Below are 25,237 nucleotides of genomic sequence, written 5' to 3' on the forward strand. Positions count from 1 at the left end.
ACAACCATTGTAGGTCATAGACATATAAAATATTTATTATGTCCTTATGAAGCAACTTACGCTATTAAAATAAGCACTCATTTGAATTGAATATGTTGCTTTGGACTTTATAAATCATGTGGCTCAGACAAACTGTGAACCATGATATTCTTTTCCAAACTATTTGGAAAGTAGGCCTAGAATGGTGATGATTTTCATTCAGTATAAAACATTAGCCTACTTAAAAAAAATTTTTTTTTAAAGAGAGCACGGTTTCAAGCATAAAATGGCCCTTTCTTTCTTTCTTTACAAAGCATTTGTTGTTTTTAGATCAGTGGGCAGACATATTTGAAACCCATACCATACATAATCTATTTTCTTCTGTTCAATGTGGCAACTAAAACCTGTGGCAATCCCTAAATCAGATTTTCAAACCTTTTGAAGGACTACCGAATATGATGCTACATACCTATATTTTCATATAGCCTACCTATAAAGACCCATTTGTACCATGTGAGAAAATAATAAGAATATTATAAAGATATGTTGTTTCCCAAATTAATTTTTTGTCATGTTAATGAACTGAAGCAAAAAAAAAAAAAAAAAAAAAAAAAACCTAGCCTATTAAAATACTACCTGGAAAAGATTATGTATCATGTTAAATTGACAGTATGTTTTTAATGTTTTTCATGTTACATACTATTAGAATTTTTGTGTTGTGTTAAACATAATATATCTGACAGACCAGTCATTTGTTAAAAAATATCCTTCTCATTTCTGCAGAGCCCCTAGTATAGGCTACTCTTGCAGTCCATTGGCCCTAAACTGTTTATTCCCACACAACGTGAGAACTTCAGATATTTTAATCTAGCTTTTCCAACTGAACCAATTTTCTTCATCAACTTTTGAATGAACCGGTCCTTTTGGAAATGGCATGCTTCGGGTCTGTCACATTGCTGTATGGTAGTTGTAGTCTTTTAAGCAAACGTCCAGATACACCTACACACAGAAAAAAACTACATCCCCCAGGCATACGGCACATCGCCCCTCCCACTTTCCTCAGCTCGCCTCCACTCCCACTTTCTGTTGGTCCGCGGGGAAGTCGCAAGATGGCCGACGTCGCATGAAAGTATGTTCCTCTCCTCAACATGAAGTCGTGAGTGAGACAGAGAGCGAGGGAGCTTACGTCGGGCTTTTGTTTTTGTTTTATTTTAGTTGTTTTACTTTATTTTCCCCTTAGTTATTCATCTCATTCCGAATCGCAGCAGCCCCCGATTTGTCTCGACTAGTTGACGCGTCAATCACGCCGGGATCTGAGCTAACTGGCTAAGTGCGCGAGCTAGTTTGTTAGCCACAAACTGTAGCTCTAATAACTGTTAACCAGTACAGGACATACTGTATCCACTACCAGCTAGAGTTAGTTTTAATTACCTAACGGGCATGTTCGATGGCAACGGCGTAGTTGTTGTTTAGTTTTGCAGCTAGATGTGTTACAAATAGGATTATATTTTGATGTTACCAACATTGTCGACATCACAACTGTAGCGTGCGCGCCGTTATTCTCCATCGTTACGTTGTAGACCGTGCAACATTATAACTGATCAAAATAGAGACTTTAGCGGGATTATAATATTGACACCGTAAGGAATGGACACAGATTGCACTTACACGACCAAATGTAATAAATAGCCACGCGTATCTGGAATTTTACAGGGGGTCGGTTGACAGTTGCATTTGTCGGATGATTTACCAGACATTTCAGGTCTTTAGTTATCCAACTATAACCGGACAGATCTAGTTCTGAGCACATAACCAAGAAATCAACTTCTTAACAAGGTTCATCCATCTCACGCGCATAGACAGACACAATATGGGAGTTCAAGGCTTTCAGGAGTATTTGGAGAAACGCTGCCCTGGGGCGGCAGTTCCAGTAGATCTTCTCAAGCTCGCCCGAACGGCAGGCCGTCAGCCCCCACACCACCATCATCACCACCACCACCACCACCATCCCCATCATCCAAGCTCGCTGCCTCCGCCTCCCCCGCCAGCACGCATTCTGGTCGACGCAGACTCTGGCCTTCAGCGGCTCTACGGGGGCTACCAGACCGACTGGGTTTGTGGAGGCGAGTGGAATGCAATGCTCGGCTATCTGGCGGCGCTCTCCCAGGCCTGTCTGTACCAAGGCGGACTGGAGCTGGTGGTGGTTTTTAACGGCACGCTTGGGAAGGATCGCTGGCCAGAGTGGGCGCGGCGGGCACAGGGGCAGCGGCAGACGGCCCAGCTCATCGTCAACCATGTCGGAAGCAAGGCCACGCCCCCTCCACGGGCCTGGTTCCTGCCCCCGGCCTGCCTGAGCCACTGTGTCCGCCTCGCCATGTTCCGATTCCGCGTGCGGGTGAGTGGTCTGATGCCCTCCTCGAGAGGAACTGTGGCTTGTGTTGTCTTTCTATGAATTGTCTTCCTTCCTTGCTTTTACATATGCAACGTGCTGCAAATGCTTTGTCAATTCCAGTTATTTGTGTCATTGTACAAATGTTTCAAAAGCAAGGTCAGAATTATTCATTAATATTAGTTAAACTACTTTTGAAGGTGCACTCGTGCAAAGTTTACTCATAATACAGTAGGGCTGTCACTAACAATTGTTTTGGTAATCAAGTACGGACGATTATTTTGGCGAATAATCAAGTAATCGGATATTTTTGTGGTAATAAAAATAGACCCAAGCAAACAATTGCCTTTAAAATGACTTAAAATACATGTATTATAACAATGAGGCAGTAATATTTGGTATCATAAGCAAGTGATCATATGGTTTTATAGAACAACACTCTTAAAATACATAGGCCTAAAACATTATACATAATATAAACAATCATGTAGCCTAATGTTTTATAACAAATGTCTGCAGAGCGGCCTAGTGTTGTTACACTTTACAGCAGATGAAGTCCTTGTTAATATTGGGCAAACGACTTTTAAATATCTTAAATATTTGGCGATTATATTTTTTTTATGATTGAAACGCTACAGCCACTGTAATTTCTTGAACAAGGATATGTGGACATGCAATCTCAGAGTGAGGGTTTAAACCTTTTATTTTGAAATTGCAATGAACAGTTTGCATATTTAGAAAGATATTGATGTTATTCTCCTGTGTTGGCCTTAGCGCTGGGTGATATGGCCAAAAATTCATATCTCTGTATTTTTTGTTTGAATGGCGGTATACGGTATATATTCATATTTTCTACCTTTTTTTACTTGTTTTTTTTTTTAAATCTGTATTTATTTTTAGATTTTTTTTTATTTCACATCCTGCCCAATGTTGTCCTACAAACAATGTTCATATTGAATACAAAGAAAACAAATATAGTGAATGTAACCATGTGGCTCTGGTATATTATGTGCAAAAAAGGGTTAAAATCAAATTAGATTCTAACTTTGATTGTAACATTACAATCTAAAAACAAAAATAATGATTTTATTTTTCAATTCACTACACTAAAAATAAATACAATCAAAAGCTAAGACTTAGTTACTGCTATCATATAAATACACTTACTTGTAGGTTTAAAATTCTACATTTGGCACATTTATTGTTCAACAACAAATATTTTAGCAATATTTTTAATCAGAATTATTGCACTCCTATTCTGTTGCGTCAGTCTGTTTGTCATGCATGCACACGGCGGAGCTCGTTCACGGTAATCTGTGAAGTTTAGGGGAGATCACAGAAAGAAACTTTTGAATAAAAAATAACAATAATTCATTTGTTACTGTACAAAATCGTTTTGGTTGTTATTTTCTTGATAGTGCAAGTAATGTTTATTTAATCTGAAAAATGTCAACATTAAGTAAAACTGGAATATGAATTTATATTTAAAACAGATAACAGTGAAGACTTTGCCACCTCATTTCAGAACACCACTGCACACGACTGGATCACAGGACTAGCCAAATACTACTAGCTTGATTTTAATAACCCTTGGACACTTTTGCTTGCAGAATAACTTAATCATGGCTCATTTTCTAGCTAATGTGTGTTAGTGTTGTCACTATACTGGAATTTTTAACTTCGACACAGTACCTTGAAAAATATATATTCATATACAAAAATATATTCAATACAATTTTCCATATTCAATACAATTATCCAAAGCATCTAATTCACTTTTGTCCTGAGTCAAAATATTTTCTTATCAAATGACTGTCTGAGATACCTCGGGCTTGATATCTCTGAGTGGGATTATATAGCCTAATAATAACAACTTTATTATTTTTAATGCATCTAAGACAGAAATATATTACCATTGTAATACAACTACACTGTAAAATAAAAAATGAATATTTCATAAGCATTATTTTACTTAACAGTAGTAAAATGTCAATACTTATGACTTTAATTCTTGCAAATAACCCTCAAGCTTTTATTTTTGTGACTGTGACAATAATTTTATAAACGCTTCTCATTACAAATCTGTCTCAAGTGCTGTAATCATCTGTCCACAGAAGTGTTGGAAATAATGTGAATATGAAAATACTGGTGCATGTTAAACTCACAGGCAGAGATGGAGTTAGCTGCATTTACTGTGAACCAAACCACTCAAGTGTAAGATCACAGCGATGCCCTTCACTTTGAAACACGCAACGGACTATATACTTAAAGACACTGCGAAGCGAGAAAGCTCAGCTGGTACCATTGTATCGATACTGAAGAAAATGAGAATTGAAAGTTTCAAATATTGAGAATCAATATGTATTGTAAAATCTATACTTTTGGCAACACTAAGGCCGTCTGTCCACCAAAGTGTTTGTTTATGCGGCTGGCATATTTTTTCAATTGTTTTCAATGGGAGCGTAACGAGGCGCTGAGCGTTTTTTTCACGCTGAAGTGCTGAGCGCCCGGCGTTTTTTACAGGTCGCTGAGAGTTAAAGAATGTTCAACTTTGGGTAAAACGCAGCACTCATCACTTTCACTTTTTACCCAACTGTCCAATCACAGTGGAGGAGGGGCGGGACTAATACCACACCGACCAACCGCCACATTCTGCTTGTACAACGTCAACAGATGACAACAACGCATAATAACAGAACAAAATAATTTAAAATAAGAGCCAGAGAAAATGCGTTACATTGCACTGACATTTTAATATAGATTCAACACAGAAACAAAATATGTGTGAAATGAGATACTAGTAACACTTTCGTGGCTATTCCGTATCATAACAAGCAAAGTGTCGCAACTGAAAAAAATGCTGCGCTGCCAAAATGCTCTCAAGCGCCCATAGCTAGGCGTTTTCAGCAGAGCGCCTAGCGTTTTCACTAGGGATGTCCCGATACCACTTTTTCACTTCCGATACCGATACCGAAGCTTTGGCTATTTGCCGATACCGATATCAATCCGATATTTTTATTTTATTCTTGAACTTAATACTAATAATAATAAAATATAATGGAAGCACTTTGCTCAATTAGCCACATAAAAACATCTCACTCAAATGGAGAAAAATACTTCTCCAGTGTATAGTCCACAACCACAGCTGATAATGAAAGACTGCCAGCCTTTATTCAAAAGACCTTGAGGTATGTTTGGTAACCTGAATGAATTTAAAATTAATTTGCTATATTTCAGATCAATATATTTGTTTCCTTAAAATTTTAATTAACTTTAACTTTATTCTCATCTGAATTATAAATAATTTATTTCTGTATAAAATAATACTACTTTTAAAAACACATTTGATTTTCTTTTTTATTCAATGTAGAATGTGTCACTTAAAAATAAACAGATTAGTGCTCTGTTTTAGGACAAGAAATGAAAACCAATGCAATGATGAATGTCCAAAAGATGAGATCATTTTTGCTTTTAAACAGCGTGTGTGTGTGTGTGTGTGTGTGACAGTTACAGTTTGACAAGAGTTTACAGTTTGACAAAAGCACACAGCATGTTGTGTTTTACACAAATATAAGTAGGCTAAACACTTTTTGCAATTTTAATGATGTCCTGTATGAAAATGACGGAGTATGTTTTTATGTTTCCACTGTTCGATCGCACCCGTGCCTCTCTCTCTCTGACACACACACACACACACTCCAGCATTGCAATCTTGACATCGCAGCCTGTTCATTTTGCTGCGTTCACGCCAAACGCGAATAGAGCGGCAAATTTGCGTCTATCGCGTCTAGTTCGATGCTTGAACAGTTTGAAACCATTCGCGCGTCCAAAGCGAATAGGACGCGCCACGCGCGTATAATGATAAAGTGAGCGTTTGAAGCGATATAGACGCGCGTTCAGAGCTAAGGTGGGGCTACAGATTAGGTGTCCCTAAAGAACCCGCATATGCGCGTATCTAACAGTAACGTTAGTTCCGTATTACATTAATTAATGTGCATGCGAGATTTATTTATTTTTATACCGTGTATTCTCTGTGTAAATCCATGCACCGAACGTACGTTCAGTACGAATACGGCCGTTCCACCCCTAATGGGTATCGGATCATAGGTATCGGATAAATTTTTTTTTTTTTTTTCGATATCCGATCTAGCGTTTTGGGCCAGTATCGGCACGATACCGATGCCGTGGATCGGATCGGGACATCCCTAGTTTTCACCTGGCTAAAAACGCTTTGGTGGGGACGCGGCCTAATGTGTTAGTACAATTCCAAGTCAAAATTCCATAAACAAAAAGTAACTGAATGCACCTTTAAACGAATGGTCACAGTGTGGTTTGATCAGAAGTTCAGAGCAATGGGAGCTTGTTACATGGTCTTCTTCCACCCTGCTTGTGTTGTAGGTGGTGCAGACCCTGGAGGACCACCATCAGGAGGTGCTATCCCTGTATAGAGACTATGGTTTTCAGGGTCTGATCGCACAGGACTCCGAGTTTGCGCTATGCAACGTTCCAGCCTATTTCAGCTCCCACGCTCTCAAGCTCTCCTGGAATGGCAAGAATCTGACCACTCACCAGTACCTGCTATCAGAAGCGGCTCGCCAGCTCGGCCTCAAGACCCAGCACCTGCCAATCTTTGCTGCTCTTCTTGGTAAGGAACACTGCTGTTTTGTTGTGTCCTGGCATGTGACTTTATTTTTTTATAACATTGTTTAGTTCTAAATGTGGGTCTTCATCAAAATCAGGTAACCACATTCTGCCAGATGAAGACTTGGCTGCCTTTCATTGGAGTCTTCTAGGCCCAGAACACCCTCTTGCCTCCCTCAAGGTGCTTATGCAATGTGTCATTTCTCACATTTTTCTTCTGTAATTGTAATTGATAATATAGACTTATGCATCCTTGAGCATCAGATTTATCACTATAACCCATTCTTTTAATTTCTTCCTTTTGTTCAGGTAAGGGCTCATCAGTTAGTCCTCCCTCCATGTGAGGTTGTTATCAAGGCTGTATCTGAGTATGTGGCATCCATCAAAGATCTTGGGAATTTAGATTCGGTGGCCAAGGATGTTTTCAAGCAGTCACAGGTGAAGCATGGCTGTGTTAACATTTGCATTTTCATGTACTATTGTACACTTTTACTGTACTGTTGTCATCTTAAAAGCTCATCCTAACATGGAGACTTCCCATTTTCTAACCTCTAGTCACGTACAGAAGACAAATTTGAGAGGTTTAAGAAGGCAGTGGAGTATTTTTCAGCGGCCAGTAAACCAAGACCTCTCTCCATGGGACCTTCTCCTTACCTCTGTAGGTAGAATGTGGTGTTTGAAGACCATTCACTGTACATGCACAACCTTTTAAAAGTTTGGGGTCAGTACAGGTCAACATGGATACATTAAATTGAACAAAAGTGACAGTAATTTTGATACATGCTCTTTTGAACATTCTATTTATCAGAGTCTTTTGTGCTTTTCACAAATATTAAGCAGCACACCTTTTTTCAACATAAATAATAACAAGAAATGTGTATTGAGCAGCAAATAAGCATTTTAGAATATAATGTAATGGCTAATGGCTGCTGAAAATATATTCAAATAGAAAAGTTGTTTTAAGTTATAATAATATTTCACAATATTGCTTTTTTTACTTGGTGGGCAAAAGAGACTTCTTTTAAAAAGAAATATTACAGACCTCAAACTTTTTAACTATAGTGTATGTTAGTTTCCACTGTTTAGCTTTCAGCAGCCTTAAGATAAGCTCTGACATCATATTATACTCATACAATGTTAATTAGGTTTCTCTTGACTCTTCTCTCAGTTCCAGGCTTTGGGCCTAATCAATTTGGCGGACCTCCCGGCCACATGGGGGCGATGCAGCCTCTAAAAGCTCAGGTAATTATTTACTGTACAGTAACATAACATAAAGAGTCTTTAATGTTGTGGTTTGCACCATTGCTGTCAAAGAAACTAAAATCAACACGTTTGTAAACTTGTTTTCCGCTATTATATATAAATATATGGCTATTACTGCCATAGGAATATTATTTTTATTAGTAATAGAAGTATTATTAGTAGTAGTATTATGCTGTGTTATGTAGACACTATATCACAACTAAAAAGAGGTTTGAGTCCCCTTTAAAGTTAGTGAATGCACAGACTTTTTCTTATTTCAATTTGGGTTAGAGGTCTTAATTTTGAACTCTCAAAGTGCACCAGATTTATCCCCCCGAACAGATTCACAAAATCCTGTGGGAAACACTTGTTTAGTGCTTCAAATCACATTTATTTTCCAGAAACAGATTTCAGCCAGTCACTTTTTGCTGTTCTCCACAGTTTGGCCCACCCCAGGTGTCAGGTGTTAAGGTGCCTTATCCAGGTGGGCTCTACGGACCCAGCCCTGTAACTGGTCCAGCCCTTTTATGCCAGAACCCAACTCAGCCTCTGCAGGACTGTAATGATTCACTAGTTGGGAAAATGGGCTTTGCTGATTGGTCTGCTCCATATGATTCCTCTCAAGATGGCAACCGACAGCCCAATCATCACACTGCTGCTCCCACAGGCCCCTCCCCCTCATCGTCGTCGTCTTCAGATGGGGAGGAGCATAATGACACCAGCACTAAGTGAGTCCACTTTGTATGGAATCTGTTCATTGTGTTGTACCTGTTTAACTAGCAATCTGGTATTCAGAGCAAAATAAATATTCATTTTCTGTCATAGTCATTTGGCTGACAAGTCCACAAGATGGGAAGATCCCAGTGGACGGGGCGGCAGTGGCTCTGGGGACGGCCACCATGGTAACGGTAGTGGGCCGTCCATTCCATCATTGCTGTCCATGCCAACACGGACTCACATGGACATCACAACTCCACCCCTTCCACAGGTCAGTGCCGAGGTGCTGAGAGTGGCGGAGCACAGACACAGGAGAGGACTCATGTATCCACAGATCTACCACATCTTGACCAAGGTACCGCAGTCACACAGCATGTGCTCACAAATAAATGGCATTCTGGGAGAGTTTCAGCCTTAATATTTTTCGCTGCTGAATATGCAACAGCACAGCCAAAAAACATTTTATTTGTACAGTTTTCCTTCACTGAAACCATCAGAGGGGTTACTGAATTAACAGTGACTCATTTATTTTAGTTTTTCCTTTACGTCCTTGTGCACCTCAATTCAGTATCATTACTGATGTTTATATAACATGTTTATATGTACTTCAAAAATTAATAATAAAACTGCAGTATGTTCATTTAAAAAAAAGTTTAAATAGTACTTTCTAAAAAAAAATTACATTTATGATGGAAAATGCCCTGAAATATACAAAAGCAGCTTATAATACAAATGAGAGCTTTAACACTCTTCTCTCTCTGTCCCTTACTCTCCATTTCTTCCCTCTCTTTCATTTCTGTCGCCTACCAGGGGGAAATGAAGATGCCAGTGTGTATAGAGGATGAGTGCAACCCTGACCTGCCTCCTGCTTCTCTACTTTTCCGTTCTGCCCGCCAGTATGGCTACGGGGTGCTGTTCAGCTTGGCTGAGACCCAGCGGAGGCTGGAGAGACTGGCCATGCGCAAGCGTAGTCCCATTGACGGTGAGAGGGAGGGTGGGCATAAACCTTGTGTAGATGAGACTGTAGAATAGCATTCATGTTGTAAGTGTTGTCACAATACCAAAAAGTCAATACAGCAGAAAATTATGCGTTATTTAACACAATAATATTTAGGTTAAGTATAAAAAAAATTTATCTTAATTATTTGTTAAATAATTTAAATATTGCTTCATGTTTTTCAGATTAATAATAATAATTATTATTATTATTACTTATTATTATGTATTTAAATAGTAATAAGAAAATTTCCCGATAAGAAAATTTGGCCAATATCTTACAGCTGATAAATAATGGATTATTTCCTTCAGCTGAGACACTTCAGATGTGCACTGTTCACCATGATGGTTTTAAATTGCTTGAAATATGATTAAAATCACTTTGAAAAGGAAAATACAGGTAAGTGCAACATGTGTAGCGCAAGTCTTTCGTATAGGCTACATGAAATGATCATGAAAACACTACTGTAATAGAATGTCGTGAATTCTTTGTACACCCATGGTTTAGCCGGTTACGGGATAAACGCATCCAGAAGTTACACCTTCATGACTATAAGTTCACTTGTGCATTCGCAGCCTTTTGTTTTGTGCAAGTGCAAGTTTTAATATTATGTTTATTTTGCATATATATTTATGATTTATCTCATATAGGATGCATCTGGTTAAGAATTAACCCGCTAGCAAAGCGCTCCAGTTTACTAGCGATCATCTTTAGCTTCAGTGCATGCAGCTCAAACAGCAATGCACAACATTAATAACTATGATTGGGACTCTCATATTACATAACATTATAAAGAGAACACTATTGCAATAAAAAGTTGTGAATTCTTTGTGTTTGGTTGCCGTACAGAGCGTTGTTATGAGAAGTTATATAGATTAATCTAAATTATATAGATTCTACGTAATTTGCGTCATTTTGTGCAGTTATAAGTTGTAATATGTTTATGTTGCATAAATATCTTGATTAATCTCATATAGGTTTCGTTGAGTTAATTAACCCGCTAACAAAGCACATCAGTTTACAGGTGTTTAATCCCTAAAAATGCAAATATTTTCACATGTCTGACCAGAGAATTAGCTCTTGTTTTGTGTTGCTTTTAATAATGCAGATATTTTGGCCTACTATGTCTCCACTAACTGAGAGGAAGACATTGTCAGAAGATCAAAATCAATCTTCTTGTTTCTGTTTGATTCTACAGTGCCCCCGGTGATTGTAAAGGAGTGGTGTGCCAGTAAAGCTAAATCTGCCCTGACCCCAGAGCTCGTTCCAGCCCTGTGTTTCCGTGAGTGGACATGTCCCAACCTGAGGCGGTTGTGGCTAGGCAGAGCCTCAGAGGACCGTAGCCGTCGTACGCGAGCCTTTCTAGCCTGCATGCGCTCTGACTGCCCTGCCCTGCTCAACCCGACCTGTGTGCCATCTCACCTGCTGCTCATGTGCTGCGTGCTCAGGTATATTTGTGAGATGTTTCTCAGTGGACATTGATATGGTTCTTACTCCACACTGAAAGACTGGATAAGTAGGTCAGCACTAGGGTTGGGAAACGAAAACCGGTTCTTATCCAGAACCGGTAGTGTTTTTTGAAAAATACCAGAACCGTACGAAATTCCTAAGTTTCGGTTCCAATAACGGTACTGGGCCGATGTGTGGGCGAAGTGCTGGGAGCTTATCCTTTAATAGCGATGTCTCACACTCACCTCATGAATATTAAAATAGTAATGAAAGCACCCGCGCTACTCATATACATTTTGAGAGAGAGAGAGAGACAATCTTGATCTCGATTCAAACACCCACGCGATCTTATTCCTAAATGACAAAAACTTCACACTGGAACATTCAAATCTGTTTGCACTGTCGCTGAGAGAGCAGTTGTCAATATGAACTTTCACAATCTTTACTTTCACAATCTTTACTTTCACAATCTTTTCAACAGCACAGTATCGGTATTTCGTTGTTACAAATATTCAAATGATCACAGAAGTACTGAAATAAAAGTTTATAGTTCGAGAATAAACACTGATGTCTACGGTAGCAACCAAAACAGAGTAAATCACCTTTTGAAAGTCGCTTCAAATAATGAAAATTCGCTTCAGAATTTACTAAATGTATATAATGAGCGAGTACATCATGAATGCCTTTTTTCAAACCGTGTTTTTGTCTTATCCTGAATCACTACGGTAAGCCTGTAATAAGCGTTTATACTCGGACTACTTTACACCGGCACCGCTGCGGAGTAGCACAGTGCCTGAGTGACTCACCCGCGTCATAGAAATAAACAGAGAGAAGTAGCTCCGGCTACAATGTTCTTCCGCAAGACGAATGCAGTTCTGTTTATTTAACTGCTAGAGCGCTGATTCATCCAGTAATGAAGTGAAGTCTTTATGAATCAATCATTCAAATCGAAATATTATGTTTCACCTGTCTGGATCTTACATGTGTGTTCAAGCATATTCTACCCCTTCTGAGAGGGTATTCTCCACTGCTGGAGATACAATAAGCTATAGGAGAGGTCCCAAATGATCCCTAGAGAATGCAGAAATATTTATTTTCCTTTTTTCCAAAAATTGCTAAATAATATGTTGAATTTGTTGACATTACCAGTCTGTTCAACTCATTTGACAAGTATAAGAAATAAACACAAAAAGGATTGTGTATTTTCCCCTTACAACAAATTTTTTTATTAGTTGTTTTAATAATTTGTATTGAATGGGAACCGAAACCGGAAAATGTCTTACGATTCCCAACCCTAGTCAGCACTGAATCTGAGTAGCTCTGGGTGTTTTGAACAGTATGTGTGTTTACAGGTATATGATGCAGTGGCCGGGGGGTCGCATTCTTCAGCGCCATGAGCTTGATGCCTTTTTGGCTCAAGCTGTGTCCAACCAGCTCTATGAGCCTGACCAACTTCAGGAACTCAAGGCAAGTCGTGTCTCATTAACTGTTGTCATACAGTAACCACCTATTATTTGGGCAAAAACCGCAGGATCTTTTAAAGCTTTACAAGTGCTTCTCGTTACAATTTTAGGAAGATGGTTGCATTCCGAAACGCATGTTATAAGCGACACAAATAAATAAAAAATCTGCCAGAAAATGTATTCTTTTAATAGAAAAGCTCTGATTGGGGATTTAAAATCTTGACGTTTGGCAACCGCAAACATCAAGGCTCATAGTAGGGGCTTGTTAAAAACAGTCTGTAATATTTTGTCTCCTTTTTATTCGACAAAAACTGAGATTTTGGTAGATTTTAATTTTTTTTAAACTACAGTTTAGTCTTGTCTTTTTTCGTCAACGTTATTCCATGTTGCTATTGTCACAGGTATCGTTTAATGATGTTGTTGTCTAATCATCTTGTCTTCGTCATGGAAAAAAAGGGTGTCAACGAACATTTTTCGTCATAGATTTCGTTAAAGAAATTAACACTAGTGTAGAGCAGCATTTACTGCAAACCGAGCCATTCTGGGATATATTTTATGTTGGGATGTTCAATAATAAGACTTAAAAACCAGCATTATTGATATGATTGATTAAATGCTTATAAATGACATTTTCTTCAGAGAACAGTTCAAAATATATGTTTTGTTTTGTTTAAAGTGTATCTCAAGTATCGGCCATTCTTGACTTTGAATCATGTTTCTAATGAAATGTTTACTTTTTGTTGAGTGAGATTGTTAAAAGCAGATGGATAGAGAGATGTGGTTTGAGACTAAAGCACATTTGCATGTGTTTTCATGTTCTTATATAACGGTAAAGACCCAGATTACAGTAAAATCAGTGGGAGGAAGGATTGAATTGAACACTGCACACAACATAGCCCTTGCACTCTTTATCTTTGTATCTTCCATGCTTTATTAAATGTTTGTTCACAACAACAGGCATGAAAACTCCTCACCTTTTGGCGATATTCGCTGTTTTAAAACCAAAATGGGTCACCTACGTGATTTGTGCAGATCCGATGAGAAAATATTTTCAATGAAAATCTCAAATGAAGATCGCGGAACTCCAGCTTACTTGTCTGTGTTTTCAGATCATCCGCGCTTCATCCAGATCATCTAGAAAGCGTGCGCGCATATGGTTGCCAGATACTATTGAAAAGACCGGGTAGAAAACGTGCTCTTTTAACAGAAAAGCTCTGACTGGGGTTTAAATTATTGAAATCTGGCAACCGTAAGCATGAACGCTCGTAAAAACAGTCTGTAATGTGTTGTCTTCTCATTTATTCGACAAAAATAAGTGGTTTTGGTCAAGTTTTTCGCACGGAGAGATAGGAGAGAGTGATGCACTACAAAGGATCCAGTAGTGCTCAGGATCTCAAAAAACAGGCCGCTGAAGAGGAGAAGAGGGCAAGGCTGAGACATGCTGCTAAACAGATAAAACGGGCCCTTGAGATTCTGGTTCAGGCGAAAAAATACAAAATAATCTCATGCTGTGTGTTTTGTGTAAATACTTGCCTCCATACATTAAAATGGCCCCCATATTTTATATGTTTTATGTGTTATTATATTTTCTATTTATTCTTTGTGCAGCACTTTGGTAACCTTGTTTTTTTAAATGTGCTATATATATATAAAATTGATTGGATTGGATTTTTTGCTGCCGTATCCTTCTCACCTTTTTTCCCCTGACCAGTTTTCATGCCTGCAACAATTATTTTTATTTTTTTTTGCCTTGAGGCAACACTTGTTGTAAATAAGGACTCAATAGCTCAGCTCAACTTCAATAGCTGTATGTCACATAAAGCAAAGCATAGCATTTCTTTAAAATAGATGCTGTCTTTCAACTGTCAGGCTGTCAATAATCTGTTTTGAAAGAGCTCTGTGAAATTGAAATGACACGCTTCTGTGACATTTACCAGGCTGATGCCAAGCATGCCGCCAGATCATATTTCTTCTCTTTGACACTGATACCAGGTGGAGAAGGTGGATAACCGTGGGGTGCAGCTGGCCTCTCTGTTCATGAGCGGAGTGGACACTGCTCTGTTCGTGAATGATGTATGTGGACAGCCCCTGCCATGGGACCACTGCTGCCCTTGGGGCTTTTTTGATGGGAAGTTGTTCCAGAGCAAGCTAGCTAAAGCCACCAGAGACAGAGCCTCCTTACTTGATATGTGTGAAGGCCAGGTAACAAACATATATGTGCAGGTGCAGCTGTTTAATATTTAACAATATTTCAATATTTTTTTTAATGTTTTTAACACCCTGTCCCTGCAGGAGGAACTGGTTTCAAGGGTGGAGAAGATGCGCCAGGCCATTCTGGAAGGCATCAACCTGTCCCGGCCGCCGCCTCCACCTCCACCACTGCCACCCCCTGCATTCCTCCCCCCTTCCATGGTGCCCCCTTTTTACCCCATGCATCCTCTTTATCCTCCTCGCCCATTGGGCTCCATGCCTCCTCCTCCTCACCATCACCACCAGCACCGTCCCAGGGCCTTCCCAGGTTAGACCTTCCTCTTTATTTAGCACATTTACTATATATTTTTTTCTGCCCTTTGGGTGTCACTTAGTAATTGTCTGTAATTCTTTTAGGAATCCAGTCTATACCTCCACAGGGTGGCAAGCTGGAAATAGCTGGCATGGTTGTTGGTCAGTGGGCTGGGAACAAGCCAATCCGTGGCAGAGGGGGGTTCAATATGCAGGTGGTGTCAGTAGGAGGGAAAGGGTGAGTCCATTCTGTGTCACAAAATAGTGGCCATTTGGCTGATTATTTATGGCGGTATGACAAAGCCTCACAATAAATAACTTGTTTTTGAGGACTTCTTTCTCCCTGTTGCTCTTGATCTTTATTAACTCTAACTTGCACCATCTACTGGTAAGGACTAATAGCAGCAGGTGGAATCTCTTTTCATGCGGTGAATATGCATGCTGACTGCATATGTATTTCCTAGGGTTGTAACGGATCAGATAGCACTCGAACACCGAATTGATTCCTCTTTCGCGTTTCTTTGTGATTGAACGGACACATAAGACAAATTGTAGAAACCACATGAAGACGTATATTTAAAATATTTACCAAGCACTATGATTGAAGGCTAGTGTCATTGATTAGTTTTAGCCATAAATTATAGCCGTTCAACATTACAGTATGAAAGTTATCCATTTTAAAACATTTAATAGGCTTAAAAAAAACTTAAAACAATATTTACATAAACCCATTGTAATAAATGTCACATTTAGCTGTTGTTTGAATATATCAGGGCTCAATGCTAAGGTTTTTTTACTGGCCCAGTCGGTCCAGTTCAGGTTTTTACTTGCTCTGCCAAAATGTACAAAGTTATTGTTTTCATTGTTTTTGACCCATGTAACCTTGGAAACATTGCTTTGAGATATTCAGGTAGGTTTAACAGGTAGGAAATATATAGAAATTGAAGTCAGTCATCAAACACTGCAGAGTCTTCACTGCAAAAATGATAAATTCAATATAGAATCCTTATTAAAGCAACAAAAGCTACTCAAAAGCAGTGAGTGATTTCCTTTCTTTTATTCTTTGATTAACAATAATAACAGACAACAGCAGGTTTATTAGGCTGCTGTCACTTCAATACCTGATGCACGACATGGATCTGACACACATCCGATTTTCTCCAAACTCTTTATGTTCTTTTAACACTTTTAGACTTATTTAACTCATTTAAGACTGCTTACTAGGATACTTCGACAAAACGGGCATTTTGACACCATTTTGTGTTTTTGTCCATTCAAGTGTGGAAGAGAACTCAATGCGGCACTGGCCCGCTGTCTGAATCGGCATTCTGTGCATGCGTTTCAGGTGTTTAGGGGCGGTCCCAATTGACATTTCGTTACATTGACTTCCATTCATACGTATGCGAATGCGTCAGACCGCAAACGGATGCGCATGCGTAAAGTTTGGCATTTCACTGTGTTCCAAAGTCAAGTTTGGTGAATTCTGTGCTGCGAATTCGCATCATTTTAAGATATGTGACCAGTAGAAGATCGATAAATCACTGCGTGACCTCTTGGCTGTATTAAAAGAACAATATTTTTGCAGTAAAGTCAAGTAGATGGTATATTTTTTACATTTTGAGTGTATTACTATTTATGTTAAATTGATGTTTAAAAAAAAAAAAGACGCTTCAAATCGTGATGTCATATCACGACTGTTACAGTGTCCGAAGAAATTTTTCATGCTCAAAGTCTAGATTCTAGAATGACCGTGGCTTTAGTTCACAGAGAGCTGTTTCACATGAATAATGTCATCATATACAGTAGCACAACCGAAGGATGACAGAAAGAAATGGATGCTGCGTTAATTGCGTTAAATATTTTTAGTGGGTTAACTGAAGAAGATTTTAGCGCTAGATTAACATGTTAATTTTGACAGCCCTAATTTATAATTGAATTAATGTTAAATAAATATCATTTAAAATGTGCAGTGTTTACATTTGTAATATAAGCACAGGACATGAAAATGATAACTGAAAATGACGCAATGATGTGTTTTTTGCTAGTTTCAGCCCGACGCAGTTATCATTTTCACGTCCTGTGTTGGTGAAATAGCAAATGCATTTGCGCCCATCTGTTGGCCCATGGGTGTGCTGGTCTGAAAACGAAGTGTGTAGGGATTCAGACATGCCCTAAGTGCACTGGCGCCATGCGCTTTAGACCATGCGCTTAAAGTGCTACTATTTATTATAGTAGCACTTTAAATAGATCTTATGTTTTTTTCTCATGTATATTTGATTTGACTTTACTATACAGTATTAGCAGGCATATTGGTTATTAGCATTAAAAATCTGCCAAAATATTGTTGCATTCCTAACACACGTTAAAACATCTGTTATTTTTCTTATTTCCCAGAAGGGGTAAAGAATTGACAGTGAAAGCAAGGGGAGGGAAGAAAGTGACAACCAACAGAACACAGGTCAGTTCGACATGTATATTTTGCACTATAAACGCACAATATTCATATTGACATTGGTTAGCGATGAGATTGAGTTTGATTTGCTTCCTTTCCCAATGTTTCTCGTAGACTTTGTCCTCCTCACCTCCCTCCTCCAGCCCCCCAAAGCTCACTGAGGACGTTAAAGCGGTGGGACGGCCCATGGAGGGAACAGGGACTCCTTCACAGCAGCTGAACGGCAGCTCTTCAGGAAGCGCCACTGGTCAAGCCCTTGACCTGCCACCACTGGCCCAGCCAATCCAGTGTGCCTTAGCCAGCAGAGACAACCAGTCAGAAGATGGGGTGGAGGTAGAGGCCCCTTGTTGCCTTGACGACTGCCCATCAGATGGTGCACTACAGAAAGAGGAGTAATTACATCCCAAAATGTAATAAGAATGAGAGAGTGAGAGGGAATGATTTAAGGTCGACTGCCTTTTCCTTGCAAAATTGAATATTTAGGGCACAGTAGCCACTTTGTGTTGTCATGGTATAATTTATGATGCTGCACATGCTGGAAACGACAGATGGACAGTGTCAGGATCGCGGTCTATGTGTCACCTTAAGAGCCGGGTCTGGTTTAAAACTGAGCACGTTTAAATCACAACCCTCGATTGCACATCGCCCTGAATCTTCAGATTCTGGACCTCATCCTTTCCACTGGCCCATCATTGTTGTAGCATAGTGAAAAGCTCTCGAGTGTTTTTATTTTGACACAGTTTTCTTTTCAGACCTTAGTACATTAAATGATTGCCTAAAATGGCTACGAAAAGCCCCGTAATGCCCCAAGTATATTTGAAAATTGACCTACTCTAAACACTTGCACGTGTCAAGTTGCACAGCAGCTCCAGCTGTTTTAAACTTTCCACCACACAGCAAAGAATTACACTATTTGTTCTACACGTGGCTGTATCTGCAGTGTACCACATAGGCGAGGATTCAAAGTCAACACTGCCCTGAATACAGTAGACGAGTGGAAACCGTCGGAGAACGCGGGTTGTATTTGTATGTCACAGTGTGCATTCACACACACATGGTAGTCCCTTTGTTTTGTTTTGTATATTATCTTATCAAAAAGTGATTTGCATGTGGAGAAGTTGCAATTGTCTTCAGCACGGGGGCCACGGGCGGCCCGAGAAGTCCAGGCTCAGAGAGCCATGTTTGAGTAAGGCTGAGCAAGAGGAAGGGAAAGAGCATCACATAGCTAGCCCAACTCTGTTGCTTTATTTCACATGTAGACAATCTTCTTTTTAGGCCCACACCCCCCTGAAGATTCACAGAATAGTTCTAAATGAGATCTTTAAAGCACCTTACGGCCGAAAATATACATATGCAAATTCCTCCCCTCCATTGATTGTATTCTAACGTAGAGCACTTAAAAAAAGCACTTGTTGTTTAGGATAGTACTGTGCTATATAGAGACAGTAATTTGGTTAATTGGTTAACTTCCTTTTAATGAGCAGCAGACCTGAAGTCATTCCTTTCAGCAGTTTAACTGTCCAAATAAACTTTTACCTTGCGTGTTGTTTACCAGTATGACGTACAAATCAACACCAACCCATTTGAATGTGAGAACGGAGTGCATTGTAATCTGCACTTTGTTTTAAAACCGAAAACACACTGGGTTGTCCTCGAACCAGGATAAAGAAAAATCGAGGCCTCTGCCAGAATTAGGGATGTGTTCGGATTGAACCGTGATACTGTTTGACATCCCAGCCGCTTGTATATAGACCCAAATGTACATGATCCTGTTGCGCTATGACGTGATTTACGGGAGTGATTTTATCAGTGGTCGAGAATGCACACAGTCCCTCAGAGAAACCTGAAGACCTGCCATTTGACATCTCTCAACTTCACACCGTTCTGGGTTTTAGCAGCTCTTTTCATTCTCTCGTTGTTCACGTCTCCCCTGTGCCTTGTGCATGTGTACCATGTGGATGCTTTTTTGTACATGTGCATTCTCCCACCATCGCTAAAATCATTGCAATTTTGTTACTCTGCAAAGTAATTATTGAACGAACCTTAGGATCATCTTTTATTGTAATAGACAGTCATTTAAAAAACAAAAACAAATCGGAGTCTGTGGTTCTCCAGACCGTTTCATGATCTGTCTGTCTCGTCTTGTTTTTGTGACAGTCCTATGAACTCATGCACTTCTGTGTTCAAGACAGTACTTCTATTGAGGCAAATGGGCTTTCAAGTCAAAACCGAACGAAACACCCTAAAGATTAAAGCCGCACTTGCCATTGTGTTGACCATTTTGCATCAGATGGTTAGGAAATTCATTTTACTTACATCTTAATGTTTTAAATCCATTTTAAAAAACAAAATACTTGTTTTGTACCAATAATTTGTTGGACGTAATGAATGAGAATTTAAATGTAATAATTAACTAATACACTTGAGAGAGGTTATTGCATTTAATTATCATAGTTTAAAATCTGTACAATTGACAATGTCAAGATTACATCACTGCTTTCTATTGAAGTTATAAGATGCACCTTATTTTGTTAAGAAGTTAATATTATATTTAGTGCCACTAAAAGTATATCGAAAGCTCTAAGTCAGATTATGGAAGACACCCATTATAGTTATGCGACTATGTATATTCTGCAAATTCTCACTCTTGAGGAACCCAGACAGATAAGCCCATCAGAAATATTACAATTACCTGAAGCATGCATTATGAATGCAGTTTGCTATGGACAAAATGAGTAAAAAAAAAAAAATTAATAAAAAAAATCGACGGTGATATATCGGTGTCAGAATATGTGACAATACTACCGGACAGACTAAACCAAGAAGAATCTTGACCGTAGTATTTGTGAACTAATACGCTACACGGTCATGTGCGCTAGAGCATTTAAACCTCAACCTTAGGTTGTCACGTTGTATTACGAGTTAAGTACAGTAGTGCTAGTTTTCAAGAAAGGATCTCCAGCATGTTAGTGCATATGAACATGCAAACACACCCGTTAATGGAATTTTGGTTTCCTCCGAATAACTGTAGATCCTTTAAAAAAAAAATTCAGTCCTTTTTCATCTGTGATTAACAGCCGTCTCAGTTAGTTGGGTTTTTTCTCAGTGTGTTTGTCATAGAGTATCAGTGACTCCTTCGCATTTAGTTTTAAGTATAATCTAAGAAAGGAACAGCATAAACCGAAATATACAGACACACCAAATAAAGATATAATCTCTCTCTCTTTCACACACACACACACACACAATACCTTTATTATACCTGTAGAGAAACATCAGTTAGTATAAAGGAGAAGAAAAATAGTACAACTTTTTCATATTCAGATAATTAATGTATTGTCCAGATCACTTATACTTATTTGGATACTTAAATTTGCAGTTTCAGATGCTTGGTTCCAAAGTTATCCTCTCCAAAGCTTCTCTTCTCTGTTCTAGATTGCTGCTTAAACTCTCAATCATACATTTATAGAGATTCACGTGAGTAAAATATAGACTAAGAAATATCTAGTTGATAATATTTGATGCCCTGGAAATCAGAGAGGTCGCTCTGGCCGTTGCTGTTAGATGGCACAGTTTCACTCCAGATGTTGGTCCTGATAAAACTGATTTTTCATGGTCCCAAATGCAGATCCCCATACGTTTTGGGCCGTATACACTTTTTAAGATGTTCTCCCTCTTAATTCTTGTCTCTGTTGATTTTTATTCTTGCCTTTGTTTCCCCTGCAGTCTTCATACTAACAGTGAGAGATTTTAACTTTTATAATTAGTCTAATAATCTGTCTGTAAGTAACCTTAGACGAAAGTTGGTAACATTTTCAACAGTGAACTGAGAAAATTTAACCTTACCATTTTTGGTTTCTTTCAGTTGTGAAATTGTGTTTTTCTTACTTAAAAAAAAAAAAATTCTTATTATTACAACAGCTACTCCTTTGACCGTTGCTACATTTAGTATTAAAATTTGCTTAGCGGAGATAACTAGATATTTTTCAAGTGTAATGATTGCAATTTTCCTCACCTCTATTTTGTATAATATCGTTTCAAACCACTTCACCATCATGATGTAATTGTCACTTACGTAAATAACCCATTACTTTGTGTTTCAGTCTCTTTAAAATTGTTACATGTAAAAGCTGAATTATTTTGAGTAAATCTAATTTTGCTTCCTTGCACACACAAAGCAGACTAATATACATCTGTGCAACATTAATTTTCAACCAAAGTAAATTTCTGGAAACTACTATATTTCCAGTATATAGTTAACAGTCTTGATTCTCTTTCTGGATCCTGTATATATGATTATACAGCTACGTGTTTTCAGTAATTGAGATCTTAGAGTACGTAAAGGGTCCGTAATCCGATTCTAAATGAAGAAAAATGTGATGTTTACATCTTTTTGGTGAAAAGTGGCTAAATCTTGTATCGTCCAGTTTCATTGCTAAAATAAAGATTTCTTTTTTTCCTCTCAAGTGGAGCTTAGCGATTAACCCTAGAACACTTCAGCTCCCATGCACATGTGTTGTCCCTCTGAAAAATGTAGCTTCAATGTAGTCATGGATAGGTTAAGTGTGAACGCATACTGTAACCATGCACACATGTGCGCACACACACACACACACACACAGAGCTATTTTGGTAAAGAGTTTTGCCTGTGCATTCCTGTAGATTTGTGTCTGGACCTCAGATCTGACTCTTGCTTTATAACTGTTTCCCCTGTATCCTGGCTCTGTAGCCCTTCACTCCACAGGACCACTGGTGTGGTCAGGTTTCAATCCTAGTCTGATAACAGCAATGTGTTGTGTACAGTGGCCCGCTGACATCCTACATTTTCTAGAAGTATGTAGTAGCCTCTATATCTTGTCCCCATTGCTTTATGGCATGTGCCCCCAAGACTCAACGTCAACTCAAGACATCCATTTGTAGGCAACACATTCTGTCGTCTGTTCTTGGAAAACTGATCCGCTCATCAACACAATCGCATTGATGCATGCATCAAGATCTCCAAAAGCTCCAAAAAACTTGTGAAGTGAAGGGTAAAGTTCATTATTATTATTGCTGTTATGGTTATGATCGTTATTAACAATTTCTTATTTTTAGTATAAAGAAAGCACCTGATTGTTTTGGAAAGAAACTTTTCTTTTTAATTTGTCTTGCTGTTGTGGTCTGATTTCACAATGGATTGGGGAGAAAGCCAAAAGGCTCCAAGAAAGAGAGAGAGAGAGAAAGTCAAAGTTGGCAGTCATGTTTGTATGGTTGGGAAATGACTTACAGTGCTGAAATAAAATTTATTCTTTTAGTAAAAAAGGAGTTTGGGTTTTCATTTGCCTGTGTTTATTTTTTTTAAAGACTCTTTACTAGAACCCGCTGCTATACTGCCATGTTCTAAATGAAAAGTTAACACTCGTACTAGATTAAAGTGGTTAACATTGGTTAATTGATTAGGTATCATGAACTGATTGTACAGCATTTATTATGCACTACAGTTCTGCAGTTTAGGGAAATTAAGATTTACTATTTTAAAGCAGCATAACTCTTTAACATAATAATAAGAAATGTATCTTAAGCACCAAATCAGCAAATTAGAACGATTTCTGAAGGATCGTGTGACACTGAAGACTGAAGGAATGATGCTAATGTTACTGCATTTGCATTATTGTAAATTGTTACTTATAAAATGTATAAATTTATCTCCAAGATTGTGCAATATTATGACACTACCGCATGAAATCAAAGAACTATTGCAGTCTGAAGGCTATTTTTTTTCCAGTGCAATAATTTTGGAAGACATAAAATAGTGCATGGAGAACACATTCCTTAGAAATGTAGCAATCTTTTTGCTATAAATCTTTTGACCTTATTAAATGTATTATTGGATTTGTAGAAATATTAGCTTATGTTCCTTTTCTACTAAATTGTCATCTTGGAATGTCATGACCTGCAGCACAAAAAATAACAGCATAACTCGAAAACAATTTGTTAAAATTTAGCTTGAGAAAGTGCCATTTATTAACATTTAAACTTTGATAGAATGTTTAAAATGTAGGCTACTTTTAACTTGACTAAATCACCATTTCAAAATGGAAGAGCAACCTTCCTCGTGAAAGGGTAACAAATAGCATTTTCTCTCGTGCAAGTTGTGACATTCGTCAACCGTTAGTTGTTAATTGCTCACTTTGTAGTCCATTAAATGACCTAATCGTGAACCGAGAGGACGGCGGATCGGATCACATCACTCAAGGGGCAGGTCACCTCAGGGGTAGATCTGCGCGCCTGCAGCTAGTGTGTCTCACTCTGCTCTTCTGCTGATGTAAGATGGCGGTATCATGTACAGTCGCGATCTCAGGTGAGCGAAACACCACGTTCCTTCTTTAAATTGTCATTGCCGCAGTCACTGCGAACACGGGCGCAGCAATTTGCAATCTGTCCTATATTTGCATGGACACATTTCCTGTTTAGCATGCAATTTATTGATGATCAAACCGGGGGCACTAGTGAGGCAACCGCCATTTTTCGTATTTGATAGCTTTACTAATATTCAGAGTATATGATCTTAATATAATGTGAAAGGCAAAGTAGATCATGCATGGAGATCTACAATATTCCCTGAAAAATTAGCTGACAAAATGCTCCATTTCAAGCGGTAAGCCAGTCTAGTTAGGGTGTCGATCTGATTTGTAAAGCTGAATTTTCTCGATAAGACACTGATAATCGCACGCGTGTCTCTGCTTGTCATGATAAAAATTAATCTGGCGGCCAGACAGTCTACTGTTCAACCGATCAAACACTGATGTGATTCAAACACACCAGACTGACATAAATTATCAAGCCTCTGCCAGCTGTTGATTACTAAGACAGAAGTACTGAGCTAGGATGGATGGTTTGCAATAATAATAATAATAATAATACCAGTATACCTAACATTCAGTTTACATGCAGTTTATTTTGATGCTCTCTTGAAATGTGCATGGGTGGGAATCACATCCCTGCTGGAAAATCCAGTTTAAGATGGTAGATGAGTTTGCTTTGGAGCATGACAGTTTGATTCTAGATGATCATCATGGACCAGCAACAGAGTTAAGAAACAAGCTACCCTGTTCCAAAATTTAGCTATCAGCTTTTCCAGCAGGGATGCATATTAATAATGACTACTGTACAAGATTTTTGTGTATATGCTGTATTGTATGTGGCAATAAAAACTTCCATATGGGTTGATTAATGCTTAATTTCACTCAAGGACCAGTCCTAACACATCTAGACACTGCTATTATTGCATTATCTTTACTAATACAGGGCATAATGCATATTATAACCAGAGTTGCAGTCATACAGTGAAATATACAATTATGAAATTATTATAATGCATAACATTATTTAATAAGCAGTATTCATTATTTTTAGCCATTGCTCTC

At 38.5% G+C, this 25,237-nt stretch overlaps 1 protein-coding gene across 1 annotated transcript; it reads left to right on the forward strand.

The window, feature by feature from the left end:
* The first annotated feature begins 1,074 nt into the window (after nucleotides 1-1,074).
* Nucleotides 1,075-20,568, forward strand: fam120c (family with sequence similarity 120 member C). Its single transcript, XM_084427322.1, has 16 exons — nucleotides 1,075-2,374; nucleotides 6,767-7,013; nucleotides 7,108-7,190; nucleotides 7,319-7,447; nucleotides 7,565-7,667; nucleotides 8,178-8,251; nucleotides 8,693-8,979; nucleotides 9,077-9,323; nucleotides 9,779-9,950; nucleotides 11,164-11,413; nucleotides 12,767-12,881; nucleotides 14,870-15,079; nucleotides 15,170-15,395; nucleotides 15,485-15,617; nucleotides 17,774-17,837; nucleotides 17,946-20,568. The coding sequence occupies exons 1-16, from the start codon at nucleotides 1,850-1,852 to the stop codon at nucleotides 18,225-18,227; spliced, it is 3,147 nt and encodes a 1,048-aa protein (XP_084283448.1). The 5' UTR covers nucleotides 1,075-1,849; the 3' UTR covers nucleotides 18,228-20,568.
* Nucleotides 20,569-25,237: the final 4,669 nt, after the last annotated feature.

Source organism: Rutilus rutilus (genome assembly GCF_951802725.1).
Source record: "Rutilus rutilus genome assembly, chromosome: 13".
NCBI classification, from domain to species: domain Eukaryota; kingdom Metazoa; phylum Chordata; class Actinopteri; order Cypriniformes; family Leuciscidae; genus Rutilus; species Rutilus rutilus.